Source organism: Azolla caroliniana, unplaced genomic scaffold (genome assembly GCF_043228905.1).
Source record: "Azolla caroliniana isolate FFs.n. ecotype wild unplaced genomic scaffold, voAzoCaro1.0.p SCAF_2, whole genome shotgun sequence".
NCBI lineage: Eukaryota > Viridiplantae > Streptophyta > Polypodiopsida > Salviniales > Salviniaceae > Azolla > Azolla caroliniana.
In genome coordinates this window covers 28,008,102-28,031,589 of record NW_028230437.1, presented here as the reverse complement: position 1 = coordinate 28,031,589, position 23,488 = coordinate 28,008,102, and the positions used below count along the sequence as shown (strand labels likewise).

At 38.8% G+C, this 23,488-nt stretch overlaps 3 protein-coding genes and 1 long non-coding RNA gene across 4 annotated transcripts; 2 read left to right on the top strand and 2 right to left on the bottom strand.

The window, feature by feature from the left end:
• Positions 1-192: 192 nt before the first annotated feature.
• LOC147868024 (uncharacterized) lies at positions 193-7,973 on the bottom strand. The gene is made up of 3 exons (XR_015529406.1): positions 7,653-7,973; positions 7,260-7,408; positions 193-859 (listed from the first exon to the last, which is right to left on the bottom strand). It is a non-coding gene; the product is annotated as an uncharacterized LOC147868024 (long non-coding RNA).
• On the top strand, positions 881-6,706 carry LOC147868025 (uncharacterized). Its single transcript, XM_087339653.1, has 3 exons — positions 881-2,720; positions 2,915-5,420; positions 5,719-6,706. The coding sequence occupies exons 1-3, from the start codon at positions 881-883 to the stop codon at positions 6,629-6,631; spliced, it is 5,259 nt and encodes a 1,752-aa protein (XP_087195779.1). The 3' UTR covers positions 6,632-6,706.
• Positions 7,974-10,952: 2,979 nt separating the features above from the next.
• Positions 10,953-12,549, bottom strand: CXIP4 (CAX interacting protein 4). The gene has a single exon (XM_087315951.1). It carries the CDS (start codon positions 12,270-12,272, stop codon positions 11,094-11,096), a length of 1,179 nt encoding a protein of 392 aa, XP_087172077.1. The 5' UTR covers positions 12,273-12,549; the 3' UTR covers positions 10,953-11,093.
• A 3,086-nt stretch (positions 12,550-15,635) lies between these two features.
• Positions 15,636-17,480, top strand: LOC147868022 (ubiquitin-ribosomal protein eS31 fusion protein-like). Its single transcript, XM_087315950.1, has 2 exons — positions 15,636-15,690; positions 16,993-17,480. Exons 1-2 carry the CDS (start codon positions 15,669-15,671, stop codon positions 17,463-17,465), a joined length of 495 nt encoding a protein of 164 aa, XP_087172076.1. The 5' UTR covers positions 15,636-15,668; the 3' UTR covers positions 17,466-17,480.
• The last annotated feature ends 6,008 nt before the right edge of the window (positions 17,481-23,488 follow it).

Below are 23,488 nucleotides of genomic sequence, written 5' to 3'. Positions count from 1 at the left end.
CACTCACTCCTGTAAAAATGGCAATCATGATTCATGCCTAATCCAAGAGTTCTGTGCTTTTATCAAATTGTGCGTTTTTATTTTCCCTAGAAACACCAGACCGGTTTTCACAATGGTTTTCAATGGAACTCGAAAGAATTAGCTAGAAATTGAGTTCTTTAACAACAAATCAAAGAATCTTGTCCGTATTGCTATTGACCTTACTTAGTGGAAGTACCAACTTGATTGCATTAAGCAGTGAGTGGGAAGTTCCTGAAATGCCCCTGCGTTTTTGTTATTTCCAAAATGTACCCCCCTCCCCAAATCCTATAGCGTTCTCTTTGTTTCTTTTGTTGAATGTCTCAGTGCGGGGAGCCATGGCGGGTAAATAACTGTCAAAACACACACACACACTCTCTCTCTCTCTCTCTCTCTCTCTCTCTCTCTCTCTACTCTGTCTGTCTGCAGTCTCTGTCTCTGTTTCTGTCTCTCCGTAGACTCTCTCTAAACTCTCTCCGTCTCTGTGCTTATCTGCCTCGGTCTCTGTCTCCCTTCCAAGTGCAATCTTCAGCGTCAAGAAGTCTATATACTTCATGACCCTCTGATCACTCTCTTTCGTTTCTTTTCTTTCATTCATTGCTATCTGGTCGATAGCCTAGCTATGGAGAATTCTTTCAACGTGCTGCTTCCATTGAATTTCTATTGCCGGAATGCCCGGTTTTGTATGAAGAAAGCCACGTTCTCGAAGAAAGCTTGTCTTGCATCAGATGAACTCGTACATCTCAAGAAATTCTATACACTTGTAACCGTGACAATACCTTCGCATCCACAGTTTGAAGCTCAAAAGACAGAAAAGCAGTTTGTAGAACTCCTCACTTATCTGCCAGAGACAAGGAAAAGAATGCAACAACTAGAAGTTGAGCTTTTTAGCTCAACAACAAACACCAACAGCACGGTTAACACAACAAAACCTGGTGTAAAAGATAGATTGAGGAATGTGAGAGGTATAAAGAAAACCGTTAATAAGGCAAAACCACTTCCTTTACCTAGCTTTAGCAATGATGACCCCCTACCACCACCACCACCACCACCACTACAAAAGCAGCAACAAAAGCAAAAAAGACTAGGTAGTAAAGCGATTTCATTCATGGGGGCTTTCAAAAAGCCGAGGAAAAAGCATGAGTCTCCCGACTATTCTTCAGAAGACTCAAAAGCAGCTATGGCTATTTTCACGAATAACCATAACATAATGACAGATCACGATACCTCCTGCTATGCAGTTTCGGCTATTGCTCCCAGGTCTTCGCCATCGCTCAACAAACGCACGTCCAATGTTCACGGATCTTCCTCCCCACTCGTGAAACATGAGTCCAACATTAGACAACTGTCGATCGGCTATTTGGCCAATTCCGCACATAACATTGCCTCATCAATGAATGTTGATCATATTCACATGGTGGATCATGAGGTTTCTCAAAGAAAATCAAATGCAAACATTATCTCAGATTCGGATCGACGAAACCTCAGCAAAATGAATCTTCTAAGACCACATCGGCATCGGCATAAAACTACTACTATCATATCTCCATCATCCTTTAGTGCTTTCAACCCTCAACCTTCACCAATAGAAAGTGGTCCTAAACTTCAGAATCATCATATAATACATAATAAACATGAGCAAGATGGTCATACGGATCAAACTGCAGCTTCTTATCTGGATCCTCGCAATGCCAGAATATACTGCAAGAATACTCGCATTCCAAAAAATAAGAACTGTGATGATGAGGTTTTGTTTTCTGAAACTCATTGTCCTGATATTGAGAACATCAAATCCATGCAAAAGGAACGAGTTAATTCCTTTAGTCAAAGAAGAAATTCTAGTAATGTGCAAACTAACGATTATTGGTCGATGGAAACAACCACCACACAAACCAATCTTGAAGGTATCTCTGAAGCTAATGCAGATGAAAGTGTTGGGAAAGCTCCGAATATGGTTAGCCATGCTGTGACTGCCCATATAAAAACAAAGCTAGATGAAGAGTACGGAAAAATGAGAGATCAGATGAAATGGCTCAAAAGAAAAGGTGGGTTCCTTCAGACAGAATCTGGCAATACTAATAGCTCTAAACAGACTCATGCCGATGAAAAAGAAACTAATATTGAGCAAACCCATAGTGATATTACATTGATCCATGGAAGTACATCAATATTATGTAGCCACAGCCACAGGGATAGACATACCAATGATAAGGTGAAGAGCTTTTATGATGAAGACATTGAGGATAGACAAAGAGATCATGTCAATAGTAGTCTTCCCAATAGCAGCTTACTCAAGGAAAAGCTACATGATCATAGCCATACTAACAATGCTGGAGCAAGTAATAATACTAAGCACACACTATCTACACCTTCTCCATTTCACACATCTCTCCCCTTCTCACACTACATTTCTAAACTCAAGGAGCTGTCCGGTCGACGCGATATCACCACAAGTTTGCCATCAATCAATACCTCATGCAACATGACACAAGTATTGGATTCCAAGAAACAAGAATCTCCGTCAAGAATACATGAGTTCACTAATCTCAAGATATCTAGCAATCATCCCAACAATCAGACAGTGCATGAGTCTCCAGATTCTTCTCCTCATAGTGATACGTTCTTTGAGGCCCTAACATATTCGAACCCAGTGTTTGATCTCGAAAGAAAGGGACTCCCGCAAAGAATCAGTGGGCTGGAAGGTGGCGTTTGATACTAATGTCTAGTTTTGCCAAATTTGCAAAAGGATAATTCTCAATGCATATTCTTAGTTCATATGTGTCTATAACGTGTGTGTGTGTGTGTGTGAAACTCACTCCACGGTGCATGCATTAAGTACTCACCTGAACATTGGTATAAGGTTTAACTAATCCACTGAAACATTATATGTATGTAGATGAATGTCAGGACTACACACTTGGAGGACATGGAATGAGTGCAGAGGAGGTGAATGATGACAAGTATCAACAAGATATGTTAAATACTTCTACATTGATTCATTCGCCTTTAGCTACCCATAGACAAGGCCATAATATTCTCCATCATACACAAATTAGCGAAGTGAATCAAAGAGAACCATTAGAGGGAAATGAATTCAGCATTGCAGGTCATCACTTTCAATTTGCTAAGAGCTATTCGATAAAGAAGTTTCGAGAGAAACAAGAGAATTCAATTCGCAATGAAGAGGAAACTCTGAGCACTAACCATACCAATTTACCATCGTATATAGATAGTGAGGGGGATGAATTATGTGGCATCCAGGAAAATTCAAACCAGAGTTATGTTGATCCCGTGCAAGAAGGTCAAGTTTCTTTCCGAGCAAGTTCTCCTCCAGAAATACCATCAGAAACAAAAACAAAAATAACCTTAACAGAGTATAACACATTAGATCCTAATGTACTTGTGTTTGATAGAGAATCATCATTATTGATACACACAAAGATAGAGGAGCTACAACAAGAGTTGAAAGACCATAAAGATCGGTCAGAGAGAGAGACAGAGTCGATCAAAGGAATGATCAATCGAGATGTTCGTGACAAGATAGATGAACTTGTTGGGACAGTTCAATGGGCAAAGGATCTGCTCATGGTGAAGGAGAATGAAAGACAAAGATTAGAGGGTAAGCTAGGGAATTGTGAAAACCAGTTCAAATCATTACAACAACGGATGAATGTGTTTCAGAGCGAACTGAAAATATTGAATGAGATAAAAGATGTTAGTATATGCAAGTTGCAGATGGAGGAAATAGAGAAAACCATATCCAAAAGTGTAGAAACTCTTAGGTCTGAAATGGCCTTGAGCATGGAGTCAGTCCGAGAGGACTCGGGGATAAGGTTTGAGAGGAATCGTGATGCTTTAGAGAGTCTACTTCTTCAGAAGATTGATGACCATAGTCGAGATTGCTCTCCTTCGATAACATTATCAGACGATATGAAAGATGCTATAGCAAATATAATGCAAGTTGAGGTTCACTCTGTTCAGGAAGAGATTCGTCAAATCTCAGTCAGTAAAGACGAACTTGAGCAGCAAATTGAGAAACTCACAAATGTTGCCAAAGATGCAAGGGAATGCATCAGTCGGAATAAACACGTGCTTTCAAATGAGCTCAATCGTGTGAGAAAAGAGTGTTTAAAATCAAATCGAGAAAACAATAAAACAAGGCAAGAAGTGAAAGGGATCAAAAAAAGCTTTTTGGCATCACTGACCCAGATGAGAGAGGAAATCCAAGATAACCAAATGAAGGGTGAAGAATTAAGGAGGATAGAAGAAAGCCTAAGAACGGAAAGTTTAAGCCACGGAATCTTGTTGGGTAGAATAGATGAACTCTCTCATTTCTGTCAGTGTGCCTTAGAGGAAATGAGAGGAGATCTCCATCATGTGAAGATGGTTGGGCAAGGAAGGTTAGAAGAGATGGAGTATAGATGGGAAAGATTTGTGAGAGAACAACAACAAGATGCAAAACAGAAATGCAATAGCTCTTTGCATGATCTAGCCATGGACGGACTCAAGTCAAGAATCCAAGAGCTAGAAAAAACTGTGGACACATTTCAAGACACTGCAAAAGCTCGCATTGATGCTGTGGATTTGCAAAAGGAAATAATGAAGCTACAAAACTTGTTGGTTTTGGTAGAGAAAGATAGAGAACTGGCCTCCTCAGCTGCAAATGAAGCAATGGAGGCTGCATATCGAACTGAAAGAGTACTTGAAGAGCTCTCTAAGGCATGCGAAGAGAGTTGTGCACATTCCAGCATTAGCAAAGAATATGTGAATTATGAAAGAGTGAATGAGGAGAGAATAGAAGAGTTAGCTTCAGCAATAGCTAAGGTCACACAAAGCATGTCAGAGCTCAATGAGAAACACAAGGAACATGAGATGTTCCAAAATGAGATTAGGAAAGAAGTAATGAATTATGAAAGAGTGAACAAGGAGAGAATAAACGAATTAACCTCAACCATAGCTAAGGCTATGCAAAACACATCGGAGCTTGATGAAAAACAGATGGAACATGAGATATTTCTACAGGAGATTAGCAAAGAGGGAGCCGCAAGGGATATCGAGCAGAAGGGTCTTGTGGAGAAAGTATTTGATGTATGTGAGAAGATCAATGCTTCTTTGAAGAGAATTGAGCATTTGGAGAAGAGGAAGGATCATTCATTAATTAGAGACGAAGAGAATGGTGTGTCCACAGAAAATCTCGCAAAACTTCTGAACTTGTATGAAGAAATGTCGTGCTTCTTCAAGGAGTTGAAAAAGATGGAAGGTGGTGATGGAGGAGAGAATAAGAATAACAAGAATGAAACAAGGGACTACAGTGACGCGGCTTTCAGTGTGTTAGACATGAAAGTCGGTGAATTGGAGAATCGGATATGCCACATGGAGACAGCAACAACTCTCACAACAAGGTATTCTCAGAAGGCTTCTTTTACTGTATTAACATATAAAAGCATGAAATCAACAGTTAGCCAACCCTTTTATATACAATAGTTATCGAACCCTCAAGGATCTAACTCAACCATAGCTATCGAAAACCCTGTAGATGGTTGTGTCAAGACTATATACAGCCATCCCCAAAGTAACCTACTTAATGTAGTTATATGTAAGATCATAAAAACACTTTCCTAGCCTCCCTTGTACTGTTATAGTTATGTGGTATTTCATGACCATAATTTTTTTTCATCAACATTTCAATTTTGTTCACAGGACACTAGAATCCAAAACCCAATTCTTCACTGCCCAAATAGAGATAGCACTTACAGCCGCCATGAAAGCTGAAGGTAAATGCAGTGCTCTGGGATCTGAGCTTGTGAAGGTTTTCCGAGCTCTTGCCTCATCTAAAAGGAAAAGGTCTTCCAAGCCAACCCAATATGAAGAGAACAATCATCATCATAATCAGACACTAGTAGTGAGCAATCCTTCATACAAAAAAAGAACTACTAAAGAGCAAAATATTGTGGGTACAAAGGAAAATGCGGGATTTGATAAAAATCTAAAGGAACATGCCGATACTTTGCCGAATGAACCCCTCGAAACAAACCGAAGTGATAGTACTACTACCACAACCACACACACAAAGACATCAATGTCAAACTTGTCAAACCTTGGAACGAATCTATCGACCATCGAGACTTTCACTGACCCTTCTTCCTCATATGCCACTCAAAGGTCTATGCATGGTCACGATCACCATGATAGGTCTATTGTGAAGATGGGTAGGATGTTCAAACTTGCCACCGACCTCCATAGCTATAAGCAAGCAAGTGATGATCAATATCAATCACTACCCACAAAGGCGTCTAGAACAGTAATTATAAGCAACACTGACCATGGAAGGTGCAACATGATGGATGGTGTGAAGACACAGAATGATGCAAAAATGATGATTCTGGAAGGGAAATTGCCCATTACAGAAGGGAAATCTGGGAAGACAAGGATTGAGTGCGCTAGGAAGGAGAGCATAAGGGTTGGATGTGCCAGTAGAGATTATCAAATGACAGATGTAAGGATGGATGAGGGACGGATTCTTGTGAATGTATGTCATCAGTCAGCCTTTGTGTCAGGAACTAGAACTAGGGTATTGACACAAGGAGAGAATTTTACAGTAAAAACTGAGTAGTGTAATCAAGTGTTTGTTTGTCCTACTGTGTAGTTAGGAGATCCAATGCAAGAGGTAACAAGAATTATCAAGGATTTGGCCTACTGAGTTATCAAGCCAAAGATCATGGGTTCAAATCCATCTTTGCTGGGTTTTTCTACAAGGAACGAATTTCAGAATCTCTCCCACCCCTATTAAGAGAAATAAACAAAAATCCAATGCAAGAGGTCACAACTTTCAATCCCACTAGTTGGTGATAAGTTCCACCAAGATGGACTGGAATCAAACTCGGATTCAGACCACATTATGAGAAGAGACAGTGGAAATGGTAATGCTTGTGTACAATAATCATCATTTGTTTGAAGTTTATATTTATTATGCATATATAAGTTCCATAAATGATTCTATTCCAGGTCTAATATGGCAATTCACGATATACTTATTATGTATATAGAGCAGCAAGAAATAGATGTTGCATCATATCATCTTCTTTTAATTGACGTTACATCATCATGGTATCACTGATGCCACATTATTATGAGTATAACATGCACTACGTCATCACATTGTTTGATGTTATTTATAAACATCTTAACATGCTCCCTATTGTGACCATGGAAATGATGTTATATATGCATGTAGCACTCACCTATCATCATGTTATTTGATATTGATGTCCTTCAGTGTTCCGTTCTCAATTGAATACTTAGATAATCCGCTCTCATGCTTTCTGTAAACTTTCCTTCACAGGAGAGGTGGCACCAGAAAATGACTCTGATTTGCTGTGTTTGGCCCAATCTTTCAACAAAGTTGGGGTTGCACTATCATTTCCATTCGTCACTTAGAGCCAAAAAAGCAATAGCAAAAAGTTAATGACTATGAGACAGAAGAAACTGCAAACTCAACCCTGGATGATTCTTCCTGAAGTAAGTTCCCAAAAATCCTCTAACCAGATTGATTTATCCGGTTCACATAATTCGGTGGGTTATGTGTTATGTCTATCTAATGCACTATATCATCATTAAATTGATGTTATATGTACCTTTTGAGCCATAGAAATGATCATCTTGTTATATGCATACGAGATTGCACCATATCATGATATTCTTGCCTCTGCATCTTATGATGTCCGTTCAATATAGTTATGAGATCATATCCCACCCGATTCACCATAAGCCAACATTTACTGGGTAGTATTCAGGATGCAAAATCATGTTAACGTTACACAGATATCGCAAAGACATAACCATTGCATAAGTCCTGAAACTCTGCATTATAATACATTGGGATCTCAGGGCAGGTAATAGTCTCTTTCAGTGTCTGTTTCATTCTTTTGTGAAAAATCTTAACCCATGGTATCATTAGTTTAGCTTATGACATTAAAAAACTTCCTCAGCTCTTTTTATTATCCCAAATACACATGGGTTTGTATTAATTTCACAAATACCCCTCTTGAGTATGTACGTCGAGCAAGGAAACGGCTAATTCAATAAAGATGAGCTGAGGGCATTTCAGTTCATACATGTGAATGTGCCCATTTGTGAAAAGATTGGCTAAGCCAATTACTATTTTCTCTCATTAGGTATTCCACGGTTTAAGGATTTCATTGTAATACATGTTTGATAATGGTTTCTTTATTTAATTGAAAATGTACAAATTTGGCGACTTCATGGAAAGTCAAATGTAAAAACAATTCTTTTGTATAATATGCCTTTTGTAATTCAACATCATTTATGGATTTTAAAATGAGAGAAGTATTCCGTTCCACTTTTCCTTAACCATAGTACGTCACTAGTTCCAAAAGGTTTATATATTTGTGTCAGAACATAAAGTGCATTCCAAATGTATGACTTCATGATAGGTCTTGCTTGAAAACTGATAGTTCTCATAGTCATGGGTTACATACTTCTAGATATAAAATCAAGTTTGATGGAGCTTGAATGAAATTGGCACTCTTAAAAGCAATCTTGGAGAGTTCAAAAACGGGTGTGTGCTGGTTTCTCTTCCTTTTATTCATCATGCTTGCATATACTCACTTTTATACGGTAAAGACCAAAAGCCATACCAAATTCAGAAGACAGTTATGGAAGGCATAAAAATTGTACTACATACGTTAACATTTGATATAATACCACTTTGAGAGATTAGGAGAAGTATCTGAAATCAATTGATGGGAATATGAAACATAAACACAGATCATCAATTCATTATGTATTACACAAAGTGGAAACATAAACGTATATTATCAGTTAATTATCTATTATACACAAAATGCAAACGTTACACCATATCCATGTCTTTCCTTAAAAAGATAAAATACAAATGCAAATATTATGCTTCTTTCAACTGGTGAACGTGTAGCATGAAAGAAAAAAACCTTCACCAGTATGCAAACTAGTACTGTTAGCAGTTAATATGATGATATGTTTACTAAGCTCTCACTACATGCATCCTGGAATAGATATCCCAAAGGATATCACCTTATATAAGTGCCAGGAACAGGGCACAGTCCATTAGTTGTAAGCATTGTTCTCTGGATTTTCTTTTAACTCTGCATTACACATACCATGGCATAGATGTCCAAAGGTAATAACTTTAGGTGCAAAGTGGATATAACGAGTCACAATCCTTCATATATTCCTCTTTTTATTCTCTGCATTAGTCTATTGTAGTCCACATATGCATATTATCCTCTGATTCATCCAAGAAGTTTCTAGATCATTACAACAGTCATCATGACAGTGCTATCTTAAGGTAGAAAGGGTACATTGAATTCTTCATATATTCACCATTTTCTGAACTCCATTTAAAAAACCCTTCAACATTTGAATCTACACTTTTTATCTTCATTCCAATTAATATAGCTGACTCCTGTGCATACATTGCTGCGCAGTGGGTTCCAAATTCCAATATATAATAAAGCATTACTCATATTCGCACTTAAACCACCATCAGGCTATACGCAATCACAACAGGTACACCACTGAATTATCATATTATACATTCTCTGCTCTAAGACCGAACCAAGAACTTGACGCTCCCTTGTACCATGTCATGACTCTTCACGATCATTTTGTGTATACCCATCCAGACTAGACTCAAATGAATGTAGTGAATCTGGAATCAATTGAAGTTAAGTAACCACTTACATTGGCCATAAAAAATAGTTAAAGAGTGGCAAACTACAACATTAACTAAATTTCACATTTAGGTGTAAGTAGACACAAACCCATTTGAACAGATTTGGTCAATACAGTAGGGTCCACTGGGAAACATATTCACAAAAGAACATACAAAATTACCAATGGTTTTATCATGTGTATCTTCATCTCTGAAATATAAACTGCAGTGCACCACAAACGTTGCAGTGATAATGAGATCCAGCCCTGTATATAGTAAATAAGAACAGTGAATGCCCTAGCAACTAGAGAATTAAATCATGACAGTAGCAGAACCTTTTCTTCCATATGATGCAAATCCATCCCAATTCAAAGAAAATCATTGCATCTCAAAGATACTAGAAAATCCCTGTATATAGCAACTAAACCATAGCCTACACTCACACCAAGAGAATTAAATCATCACAGTAGCAGAATCTCTCCTTCCATACTGCTTGCACTTCCACCCATGTTCAAAGAAAATCATCATTCTTTGGAACTATTTTGCACTTTGCAATATTCCTACATTATCTTTATTTTGTCATTGAGTTACTCATACCCCTAGAAATTTAAGATGTTTTAAAATAAAAACATTCAAACATCGACATGAATGTTAATAAATCATTCAAGAAATTTTGACAAACGCACCTTTGGGAAAACAACTTATTTCCATAAATCACTAGTTCCACCTTAAAAATACATAAGTTTCCAGGGCGGGTTGAATAACTGAGATCGTGTTTCAGTTATGAATTACCATCCTGTTACACTCTTAAATAAAATTCAAAATCGAGAACACAAATATACCAGTAATTATACAAAACCATATACAAAAGACATGTAATACACAGTAAACCGAAGTTGCACTTCAGTTACAAAATAGCATCAATTTCTCACAGAATGCAATTATAAACCCAAAAATACCAATGTATAAATCTAGTAAGAATACTTTTATGTGATATGCATAACATATTTCTGACATATCACAAGGAAATAACAGTTTGCAAGAATGTAATATACAGCTTAAAAGTTTGAAAGAAAATTTACATGAAGACAGGACCACAATTGAAAACACATAGATATAGTATAAATAGAATCAGCTAAACCACAATGATAAATTTCAGTTCCTTTCCTTGAATGACATCATTTCAGCACTGTATAGAAGCCAATGTTTTAGAAATTCATCGTGATAAATTACCAGAAGATTTTACATAAAAACAATATCAACAAATTCGAGAAGGTGCAACTTATAAAATACAAAGCCATATAGCTTCAAACTTCTCTGACATCTTGAAATTTGTTACCAATGAGTAATACTGTGCTGTGACTTAGTGTCTGTCCCGGTGTTTTTTCTTTGAGTGTTCATGTTCTTCCCTCTCAACGCCTTTGTGATGTTTATCTCTATTTCGTCTTTTCTTTAGGCTTTCACCTTCATCACTGTGTTCTTCTCGCTGCTTCCTATGTTTGCGAGAATGCTTCTTTCTGTTCCTCCTCACTCCCTCACTTTCACTAGAAGTTAATCCTTCAGACTGTGAATCAGATGCATCCCTATTATGACTTTTCTTTGACCTTGAGTATCCATGCTTGGATTTCTTCTTTTCATCCTCTGAATCATAATCAACATTATGACTTTTCTTAGACTTTGATCTATGTCTGGACTTTTTCATTTCTTCCTCAGAGGTAAGATCATCATCACTGTCTCGACTCTTCTTAGATTCTGATCTACGTTTTGATTTCTTTTTCCTCCTTCCTTCCTCCTCGGAGCTATCTGCGTCGTCGTCGTCGTCAGACATGTCTTTCTTGGACCGACTTCTTCTCGATGAAGAATGAGATTTCTTGTTCCTTTTATTTGCTTCACCAAGCTCCTTCTTGCTACTAGTTTTACTCTTACTAGAAGAAGACTTGAGGGGATTCCGACCAAACTTCTCTCTAATATGTCGTTCCATCTCTGAATCTTCAGAACTATCAGAGACATCACTAACATCATCTTCTGAACCATCATCACCGTCATCAGAAGAGGAATAATTCCGAACGTTGGCATCTTTATCTTTTCTTTTAGCAACACGACCCAGGCCATGTTTGTCTGCAAAGGGAGAAAGAATACTAGATCCATGAGCAGATGCCAAGGCAGAAGAGGTTATAGCTTCCTCTTTAAGAGCGAGCATGTTCCGGCACTGAAACGCAAGATGGCCTACGCGACCGCATTTCCTGCAAGAGCCTCTGGCTTCATCGGCGTTGGAGCCAGTGAGCCGAGCAAGGGCGAGGAGGCCCTGGAAGCTGTCGTAAGTGTTCTGCTCGGAAGCTCTCGTTCCGAGTCCATCTCCAGTTCCGGCGGAGGCATCATCTCCACCAGGTGCAGCGGAAGAGGGAGCAGCGGAGTTCTTCTGGTCCGGCGCATAGGGGTCGTAGCCGATGGCACTCTGCCATATCCCGTGCGTCTGGAGGGCCGCGCTGCTGTGCACCCTGTTGTTGGCTGGCATACGCACCCTCCCTGCTGTGGCCGGCATGGTGCTTTACTTTGGATCCCTCCCCAAGGTAGCACAGGACAGGACAGCGGGGGTGAAACGAAGACGAGATGAAGAAACAGAAGAAGATGAAGAAGAAACAGAAGAAGACGAGAAGAAGAAACAGAAGAAGACGAAGAAGAATCAGAAAAAGACGAAGATGAAACAGAAACAGAAAAAGAAGAAGAAGGACGAGAGTGCGAGGAAGAAACGCGAAGATCAATAAGAATTATAATCGAAACGCCGAAGGAGAAACAGAAGAAATCAAACAAGACAGACAGAGGAAGCAAACCCTAGGCTCGAGAGCTCCGGTTCGTATTTATATAGAATATGCAGGTTTCACACCTGTCCGCCCAATTACCCTCACTCTTCTAGAGTTGGTACCTAGAGTTGTCCCAGTCCGCCCACACTCAAGCTTTGACAATGAAGAAGAGTTGGTTCTCTGAGCTCTCAACCCTTAAAACCTTTCTTTACCTAATACGCACCATCGATGGAGAGCTACATAGTTCCATCGTAAAATCTTCGATGTTTTTCTTGCTCCTTCCAGATCCATGTGTCCTTGCTTGAAGCTTCTTAAGCACTTTGTCAATATACTTTTCCTGATACAACTCACATATATTACCTATGTTTCTTGGGCCATAAACGTGTGTGCATTTATATTTCAACTTGCATATGAATCTTCTGGCCAAGCTTCTCCAACTGTGTTTGATTGTAAGCAAGGTGCAAACTTGCTAAGGTTCGGGCCACCACCCCATTGATGTATTGCCAAAGTTGTTGACTTGCCCTAAAGTCCTAGTTTCTGAAAGTAATCCAAGTTTTCGTTCAAGTTGTCCTTGCAATTAAAGGATCACTCGCTAAAATAAAGTTATGAAATGCTTCCTCCCCTTCAACCACATAACATTGATGGTGAATCAAGCTTCGTATGTGGAAAGTTTCTTATTTCTTAATTTGCCTTCTTCCTCAACTTCCATTAGTGTCCTCCCTTTCTTTTGTGCCTCTTTCACAAAGCCATTACGGGGAAACTTACCTTCCACAAAGATTTTTAGAGTGCACTCTGCGACCACTTCCATGTCAAGTTGTAGTCCAGAGCCTGCCATTGGTTGTCTCTAGATTCCCAGGCCAATGCTTCTCTACTTCATTGTGGCATGTTGACATAATTGCCTTTGAGGTCAAACCCTTTGGTAGGATTGCCAAAGTTAAATATTGGTCTCTCTCTCTCCTAAGTTTGTTTACATACATATATTTATTGTCACATGGATACTCATTGCTCCTCTTCCATTGCTTCTCATATGTATGCATTAACTCCCCATTCGTCCCTTTCTCTCCCATTCATTGTGTTTAAAGCTTGTCAAATTGTCACTCCTTCCTCCTCAATATGTGTTCCTCTAGTGACTACATCCTACACACACACACACACGATATCTCTTCTTGTACGACTCTCTCTCACCATATGCAAAGGTTTCTATCTCATATATGCATGTATCTCTTTTGAGAAGATAATGACAATGGCAAGAAAATTATTAGCACAAGCTTAATGAAACAAGTTGGTCATAATAGGATTGTAGTTGTTTTTTCAATATTCACAACATTGCATAAGTGGCATGTTCAAGTGTAAGATCATTGATATTACTTGTGGATGATTTGCTAAGCAACTCATTTAACAAACGCTTCTATTTGCTAGTGGTTATTCAACATATGTTAAACTATGACAAAAAATTAGGTGACAATATGGAGCATGTTTTTGTCGTGTGTGTTCTATCCCTGAGAAAAAACGGGCAATCTAATATTGATCAAGACCAAATTCATGAAACATTGTTATAAATCCATGCAATCAATCCACAACAATACCTCATAACATTTGAGTTGGAAATGCAGTTCTTATGCTAAGAAGGTTAGTTGTTATCATAAGCCTATCTACTCTGATACAAACGTATAAATGGCATGTGGCCGTCAACAATCAAATAACTAAATCCATTGCAATGCCTTTCCTACTTTGCATTTATAGATTGCAATGATTGTAAAATCGCTTAACTGGGGGTGTTAGGCATCATTTGCGTGAAATTAAAAATATATTGGTTCTCACACATAAACATCCTTTTATAAATGTAGCCAATAAAATTGACAACTCACATGGACATATGTTGTTTGATATATCCTGATATGTTTGACGCTCGAAACATATGTGATACTCGTGAAATATATGACATAGTCAATGTAGACACAAACTCTTCCTTTACAAGCAAAGTTCCTCCTTAGTGGTAATGTTTTTCCACCACCTTTGTTCATCTCATGGAGACAAAATGAAGTGGGGTACATTTCTATTGCGACATTCAACGCAAATGGGATCTTGCCATCTTTGTATGACTTGCCACATCTCTTTACATGCAATATTGCTCTCACGTCGTCCACAAAACCCATTTAAACATGTGTTTGTTACATTGCAAGTAAAAGTCGATGCATGCATTTTGGGTGCAGCACTGAAAGCATCCACTAGAAATGTTATGTTGCCTTATTCTAAGTCACAAATGAAGATTGACCCAAATTGGTATTTGACCCTTTGAATCAATTTGATTGACGAACAAAAATTCAAACACATCATAATGGTAACGAGGCCACTGTTTGAGAGCAATGATAATAAATTATATATAGTTCACGTTAGATGAAATGGAATACGTCCCGAATACGTGTCCCATATTGGAGTAACAAAACTCCTTGGATGGAAGTTACATTTCATTGCACACACAAACCACTTAGGTAACAACAAAGTGATAAAGAGGCAACATCCATCCACAGAACCTTATCAACGACACACTTTATCAACGACACACTCATCAATGATTGACCCTTAACCTCCAATAATGTCAGGCTTATGGGCCTATCTTTGCCAACTAGACATTGTAGTACAAGATTGCGCCATATCAAACATAATTCTACCGCTCATGCTCTTACATGTGGCCACCACTATCTTTAGGACATCATATGCCGAAGCCACAACCAAACAAGATTGTAGCCACATGATATATATATATATATATATGTATGTATGTATGTATATACATACTCCCCTCTCTCCATTCATCATGTAGCCAAAATTCAGTTCATTGGAAGTCACAACCACAAGGAACCAAAGTTTTGTTCGAACCAAAAATGAACAAGGATTGATCGACAAATAAGCCCACAACGATAGAGAGATCTTATGTCGACATATTCGGGCTTCACCTTGGAAGTTGGGTGGTCACTTATTGTCCGCGTTGCAATGTGAAACGATCGGACGGTGAGGGAGGGAGACTCTCTCAGATCCCACGGTCTACAACACTCAATGTCGTCATTGTGTCTTCATCTCCTCACGGAATGAATATATTAACGCTTCTCTATCCTCCTTCTTCTCATCGGGGCGCCATGCAGATCTTCGTCAAGACCTGTACGTATCTCTACCTTCCCCAGTATCTTCTCCTTCTTCCGTCTTAATTCATTCTTTCGTTCGTTCGCACTATCACTTCTTGCTCGAAATCTCCTTGTGATATTTGCTTCTCGCTGTGTTGTCGTTAATTTAAGTTCTTCCTTTTTCACCGTTCGTTGTAGCTCCATTCTTCAATTTATTTGTCTGCTCAATTTCCTTGCTTGTTCGCATTCTGCTTCTTCATTGCATCAATTTACAGTTTGTTCTTTCATCAATCACTTCCCTATGTTTTTTTTTTTTTCACTTTGTGTCCCAGTGGTGATAATTCTTCCTTTGCTGCAGTTTTGCTTATACCATTCTTTTCCATACTTTTTCTGATATTTCCTTTCAAATTTCCATTGCAATTATGCTCTTTGTGTGCATCATTTGTAATTCTTACTTTCATTGTGAGTTCAGCAATATATAGATGTTCAGTAACTGGGGAGAAAATTATCATTTTTTTAATCTTCATCGTTCTTCCTGTGAATTGACTATCAGATTTATCTGTGTACTGTTTTGGTTTCAATGGCTAGCATTCCTTTGAATGCGGCACCTGATAGTTAAGCGATGGCTAGGAAAGTGGCTGTATGTCTGGCTATTGTATGCATGTTTATTATTCTTCCTGTCTTACGCATCCTTGGGTGGGTCGTTTATTTGTTCAATGATTGCAAAGACTGCCATTGTATTCGTACCTTTGCCGTGCTACTCGTTTCTGCATTTTTACTGTTCTAGTGTTTGTGTATTGCATCGTTATATGCTGCTATTAGCAATATTAAGAACCAAAACTAATTTTTCTTGGCTGCAGTGACATTTTTACACTCCTTCGTTCTACCTTTTGGTGTACGTATGTATCCACTGTTTTTGTTTTTGGTAAAGTTACCATAGATTCGCGCATTGTTTTGTAAGTTGGTAACTCGCAGAACTATGATCAGGTTTGCATCTTCAGTGGTTCTTCCTTTCTTGAGCATTCGTGGATTTCTGCATTTTCTTTGTTTGGTAATATTATCAGGTTTACGTAATCCATCTTCTTGACATGGCGGTCATAGATATGTGTATTTTTTCTTTCTTTCGTCACTGACTAGCGTATAATTTGAATCTTTCTTTTTCTTGCTGTCAATATCACGGCATCAAATGTGTTATACCTAAATTTCTTCGTCGGTGAAATATTTGTATTTTCATGTTCCAGTGAGACAGACTGTCTTTATGTACTCTTCTACTAGAATGTTAATACTGAAGATTCAGCAGATTTAATGAAATTGCTTGCTTCTAATTTTGCGGAGGCAGTGACTGGGAAGACCATTACGCTGGAGGTGGAGTCCTCTGATACGATCGACAATGTGAAGGCCAAGATTCAGGATAAGGAAGGGATCCCCCCGGATCAGCAGCGCTTGATCTTTGCTGGGAAACAGTTGGAGGATGGTCGAACTCTGGCTGATTACAACATCCAGAAGGAGTCGACGCTCCACTTGGTGCTACGGCTGAGGGGAGGGGCCAAGAAGAGGAAGAAGAAGACGTACACGAAGCCGAAGAAGCTGAAGCACAAGAAGAAGAAGGTAAAGCTGGCGATGCTGCAGTACTACAAGGTGGATGATTCTGGGAAGGTGCAGCGGCTGAGGAAGGAGTGCCCGCTGCCTGAGTGTGGAGCGGGCGTCTTCATGGCCAACCACCATGATCGCTTCTGCTGCGGCAAGTGTGGCCTCACTTACGCCTTCCAGAAGCAGAAACAGGAGGAGGAGGCGGCTCGCCTCCTAAATTGACCTGCTACTGCATTGAATGTCTGTGGATTTGCTGCTTCTCTGCAGAATCGACGCGTTTCTTTCTTGTTTTTTTTCACTTCTGTCTCTGAGTTTTCTTGGTTGTAGTCTGGCTGCTGAGTTTAGGTTCATCATCATCATCATCATCGTCGTCGTCGTCGTCTTCTTCTTCTTCTTCTGATGCAATTTCTGTGGAGGAGAGCTTCTTCTTCTTCTTCTTCTTCTTCTGTGGAGGGAGGACTGATTGATAGATTAATGAATGAGTGAATTCAAATCTCGCATGTTTTTTAAAAGCCTTTGGGGGCTTCCATATGGTCTTTTTGCTTGTTTTGTTTTGGGTGGTGGCCATGTCTCTCTCTTTTTCACACTCACTCGTTATACATATATGATATGTATGTATTATGTGTTATAGGTGCTGTGCTCTCTTTTCCTCTCTTTCCCCCCTCTCTTTCCCTCGTCCACACTCACATGCATGTACGTAGTAATTAGTTTTAAGTGTAGGAGAAGACAGAGTTTTATGGATGGATGGGATCCACATGACATTCCTTTTGTTGGGAAACTTGACAAACAACTCACCATGTACATGTGAATCCATTCCACCCTCCTCCTCCTCCTCTTCTAACAATCGGCAACGGTTTGGTTTGGTTTGAAATCGAATCGTTAAGCCGTTAAGTCGTCGTTTCACAATTCGGTTCGGTTCAAACCGAACCATTGCCGATTGTTATCCTCTTCCTCATATCTCAATGATCCACACTCTAACCTCATTCAAGATAGATAGCACAAGATCATTCAATATTCAATATTTACCATGTACGTGCGAATCCATTCCACCCTCCTCTTCTAACAATCGGCAACGGTTTGGTTTGGTTCGAGAAGGTCAAAATTGAACTGGTTTGAAACCGAACCGTTAAGTCGTTAATTCGTGGTTTCACAATTCGGTTCGGTTCGGTTCAAACCGAACCGTTGTCGATTGTTATCCTCTTCCTCGTATCTCAATGGTCCGCACTCTAACCTCATTCAAGATAGATAACACAAGATCATTCAATATTTATCATGTTATATATCCCTTGAATTTGTACACAACCTTTGATCTTTTGCTCCCCAAGAAACTAGTACTAGGACATTGATCATAAGCGTAGTTGATGTGGTGTTTCGAAACTCAAAAACATCACAATGGTCCTTGAATCACATTTGGTGGGAGAGTCACATCTTGGAAATAGACCTTTGCGAGGTTTTTGAGTCATGGAACTTGACGCGGGGATGCACCATTGTGAGCTTCTCCATATCCAAGATGCGACTATCATAGTTGGTATTTCGGGAAGGGTCTTGTTGCTACTAATCCTATATATAAAAAATCTTGAAATTAGCTCGAACCTAAGTATTCTTTAATTGATTATAGCAAACATATGTTGATTGATGTTTTAATCACCCATTCTCATGTGCCATCCCTCTCTTGTTGTAACCCGAACCTAAGTATTCTTTAATTGATTATAGCAAACTAATGTTGATTGATGTTTTGACCACCCATTCTCATGTGTCATCCCTCTCTTGTTGTAACCCGAAGACTCATCGAGACACTTCACTTTGCATTACTACTAGAAGTATTGAAAGTCACTTATATGCTCAAAAATATTGAGTGATTGATATATATAACAAGCCCAACCTAGTTGTGTATTGCATGCAATTTGTTTAGGTAAGTCTTTTAAAGACAAGGAAATAAATATTTACGCTAACACGTGTTGGAGAATTTAGAATGACGCTTAGTTTGTGAGGACATGAAGTAAGTGTTTAGTTATAGTCAATGGACACAATGAGAAACTTTACCTTTTATGCATTATGTAAGAGACATTGCACAACAACATTGTTTTCTTTGCACTTATTGTAGAATTTGAGGCTATAGAACAAAAGTAGAAGCTTGAAGATGATGAGGTAAATTAAAATTGTTGATGTTGAATACATCAATGTATCGGTTAATTTATCATGAAAAACAGTTTACTTGATTTGTGTCCCATGGCAAAGATTTGTGCCCTCAAAAAACTTGCTCATAGATCCATGTTGTTAACAGGGTTTCAAACAAATTAGGCCCCAAAAAATTTGTTTATAAATTCATGTTGTTAAGAGTCTAAAATCAAAGATTGCAAAAAAGTATTTATAAAAGATGTAGTGCTATATTGTGTTGCATGCATAAAAAGGATGCTACATGTGTGAAGATATAGTGTAGAATCGAAAACTTCTTATAAGGTGCACACATCCCCTTTTGGATGATTACAAGTGTCAATCACTACTTCAATTTTGTCCATGCTTTTTTATTTGGGTTGAGGCATGCCTTTAAGTTGAAAGTATTGGCAATACATTGATGTATGCAATGTGCTAGTGCTTTTTCATCTGATATGGATTTGCAATTAAGTTATTCATAGTTTGGATGGTCTTACAAGGGTTAAGGATACCAATGACTGAATCCATAATTGAGTAGAAGACCCTGGACTAGTTCATGAATGACATGACCCAAACCCTACATTGATATCGATACATTGTTCATGGGGTAGTAACTTGTATTTACTAGTGTCAGTGTCGAATATTTGTGTGCTTTTGTGTTGAAGTCAACTATAGCAAAGTGTGAGTTAAGCCTCTAGTAAAGTTAAGATGGTGGGGGATCGAAGCAGATTTTCTTGTTGAGGTGAGGAGGACATAGATCATCTTGTTTTAGGGAGATTCATTACAAGTACATTTTCAATGTTAGTGGAGATGAAGGACATGCTCGTTGTGATATGGGAGATGATAGATGGGGGGCTATCCAAGGCGGCCCATCACGTTTTATCCCAAGTGGTAGGTGCATCATGGACTATTTTCGTGTCTTCAATTGTTGTAGCTAAAGAAGATCTTGTCGTATAAAACATTTGACAAATAGCAACAACCTTACCACCATGAGGTGTATTCTCTTGGACTGCAAGAATTTGGTTATATGTGGAGTATGGATAGAGCGAAGAGCTTTAGTATATGCGGAATCACATTCAGCCAATGTTGGCTGCAACATGAAAGGTTTTCAGAGGCCATAACAAGGGCCAATTGAAGATGGGTTTCAGACACTTCGTACAATAGATATGGTCTCATGAAATCCTAGCTTGTTGGAGCAAAGGTGGTGTTGGCAAAGGCCGAGTCTTGCCAAATGCCATCGTTGATAGTTAGTCCTTTTTTTGATGATATATATTATGGAGTGGAAACTATTATGTACAATTTGTACATTGCCTTTGGCATTGTTAAATTTAATACCAATGGAGCATATTTTTTATCGAAAAAGAAGAAGTTAATATCTTGTATTTTAAGCATTTTTTTTAGATTCGAGGTCATTTATTGTAAATATAGAAGTACTCATATGTAGAACTCTTTGGTCCCATTCACATACAAGTGCTAAGATAACTACACGGTGAGCTTTGTAGGATTAGTTCTTTGACGTCGTATTGTTTGAGAAAAAGCTCAAAAAAATATACACAACCAAAAGCTCATTGAAGAAGGTCACTGGAGTAGTGTACATCGAGAGATTCATCAGTTTTTGTTCATAATAATGAATGACAAGTTAATTTGGGATCCATTGAGCCAGGGGTTCACCTTAGTTTGGTCATCTATTATTTTGAGAACTTGGTCCATCCAAGATACATAGGAAAGCTTGCTATGAAATGATTTAACCGATTTCGAAATCGGCGGAATTGTGATTCTAAGCTAATAATGGTCAAGTAAGACCTAGGATGTAAACACAAGATTGACGACAAGTTTGTCGAGAGCTATTGGATGTCCGAAGAGTGGGTGGACAGGAAGGAAGATCACAATTCTTGTTTAATTTGGGGCCCCTTTCGTTTGTTGGTAAGTTGTAACTTACACTAAGTCACTCGAGGAGGAAAAAAGCCAAGTAGAGTTTTTGGGGGGTATATAAATATAATATAGTCAAACTTTTTTGCGGAGTTTTCAGAAAACGCGGAGGGGCTGGCGTAAAGGCTATATCTGTAGTTTCTCCAAACCAAGAATAAGCAGAAACATCTGATTTCGTACATACTGTTCTCTCCCTCTCCCTCTCCGGCTTCTTCTTCTTCTTCTTCGAGATCGAGACAAAGAATCTGTCTCTCCCTCTCTCTCTGTGCCGTTCATCAATTCTCAGGTATCTTTCTTTCTCTCTCTCTCTCAACTCTTTGATGTTTTCTCGACTGCGACGGCTATTACGTTTAGTCTTCTCATATGTTTGATCGACAGTCTTCATCTGAGTTTTTGAAGACGGATAAAAATATGAACTTTTCTTTCTTGTTTCAAGAAATAGGTCATCCAATTCTTTTTTCCCGTTTATCTCTCATGTATTTCATGTTTGGCAAGATTTCATACGGACACGGATACGTTTATGGTTATGTAAAGGTTGTCCAGCAGAGACAAGGAGGCCATGCCGTCCATTCCTACATTCACCAGGGCCTTCTAATGAAATATAGAGAGAAGAAAGAATCTTTAACGTCTCTAGAAGACCTTTAAACGGCCCACGAAGCCTGGAGAAGTTTATAACGGGTTATTCTAACTCATCTGGCAGCAATAAGAGAAAACAACACATGATTTTTTTTTTTCTTTTCTATGGTAGCTTCCTAAAATCAAATGACTTGAAGAAACCGAAAATGTTTCCCTCTGGAAACATCCGTATGGAACGAATGGTCTAATGAGAAAGGCATCTCTGGTGCCATGTGATGATGGATTTGATCTTGTGAACACATGCAGATTAGACTTGTTCTCCCAATTGCTGTGGAGGACGTCCATAACAACGAGAAATGGCTAGATTTATCATGAATTCTCTGATTTGGGGAATCCGTTTTGGCCGGATTGTACATTTACACCATGCGGAGTTGGTCCATTTCAAGGAATCTGTCAAAGTCCTGTCTCGGTTGATTAGCAAGTGTCAGCCTCTATTTTAGGAGGCTCTTTCTATGTCTTTATTTGCAAGGAAGAGATAATCTTATCATCCTCTGATTATATGCTGGACAATGACATGGATAATGTTCCTCAGATACACCTTCTAATTGCAAAGCTGGATGTTGATAAGATGATGCATGGACATGTCCTACAGCTGGGGGAAGGGCATGTAAGATGTGTGCCTCCATATATGTTTGTCCGCAGTAGGAATTCTTGAGAACTCGTACAACCTTATGGAAATTCCTGAAATCATGCCTGATATCTTCATATTTGAGGCATTCCAAAGTGACATGTTTCTGGTACAATGAGGAAGCACATAGGTCACATGTTCTCTCTGTGCTCAATATTCAGCAAACATCCTATTTCTCTTTTCAATATCCATGTGTTTGTGTATCAGTGTGAGATGGCACAGTGTGGGTGTCTGATGTGAGCTTGGGCATCGACCAGCTGCCCTTGGTAATTTCCCCAATATCAAGTATTAATGCAGCTGCAATTGTGCCCCAACTTAGATCCATGTTGGGCTGTTCCCATTTTGTGTGGAGGAACTACAATGTGGATTAATAGAACAATGACTCACGTTTTCCTGTCCCTTCAACATGCCATATTCATATTTATTTCCAGACTTCTTGGACTCATATGGATGAAAACAAAATTCTTTCGTGGTTATCTTATGTTAGGCATCGAAGTTCGCATGCGGCCTTGATGTGATGATATCATTGCATTGTTCTTTCGTTCAATGTACAGATAAACTCTTCAAAGGTCATAAAAGGGTATTGGCCTTCTTCTAGTTTCTTGAAGTGTTCTGGAATGCTGACTTGTGCTCTTAACCCTTAAATGGTAGACTAGACATTTCTTTTGTATTTCATAAACTTGTTGAAATACTGCTTCCATTGATGTCCATATAACAAAGTTTGCACCACACATACATTGAGTACTATTGCTCAATTCTCACATCTTTGGGTTGTGCTCATGGCACATGTCCTCAAAGTATTGGGTTGTGCTGGATATCATTCTCCTAGTTAGACATCCGTGCCTAGACCTATTCCAAGTATATTGACTAGGTATGTCAATTCTAAGGCATTTGTAGC

Excerpts from the sequence above, each read along its gene's own strand:
- LOC147868025 (XM_087339653.1), top strand. The coding sequence starts at position 881 with ATGCAACAACTAGAAGTTGAGCTTTTTAGCTCAACAACAAACACCAAC. Across the intron at positions 2,721-2,914 it reads AAGAATCAGTGGGCTGGAAG|ATGAATGTCAGGACTACACA; the intron begins GTGGCGTTTGAT and ends ATATGTATGTAG. Across the intron at positions 5,421-5,718 it reads GCAACAACTCTCACAACAAG|GACACTAGAATCCAAAACCC; the intron begins GTATTCTCAGAA and ends TTTTGTTCACAG.
- CXIP4 (XM_087315951.1), bottom strand. The coding sequence starts at position 12,272 with ATGCCGGCCACAGCAGGGAGGGTGCGTATGCCAGCCAACAACAGGGTG.
- LOC147868022 (XM_087315950.1), top strand. The coding sequence starts at position 15,669 with ATGCAGATCTTCGTCAAGACCT. Across the intron at positions 15,691-16,992 it reads GCAGATCTTCGTCAAGACCT|TGACTGGGAAGACCATTACG; the intron begins GTACGTATCTCT and ends TTGCGGAGGCAG.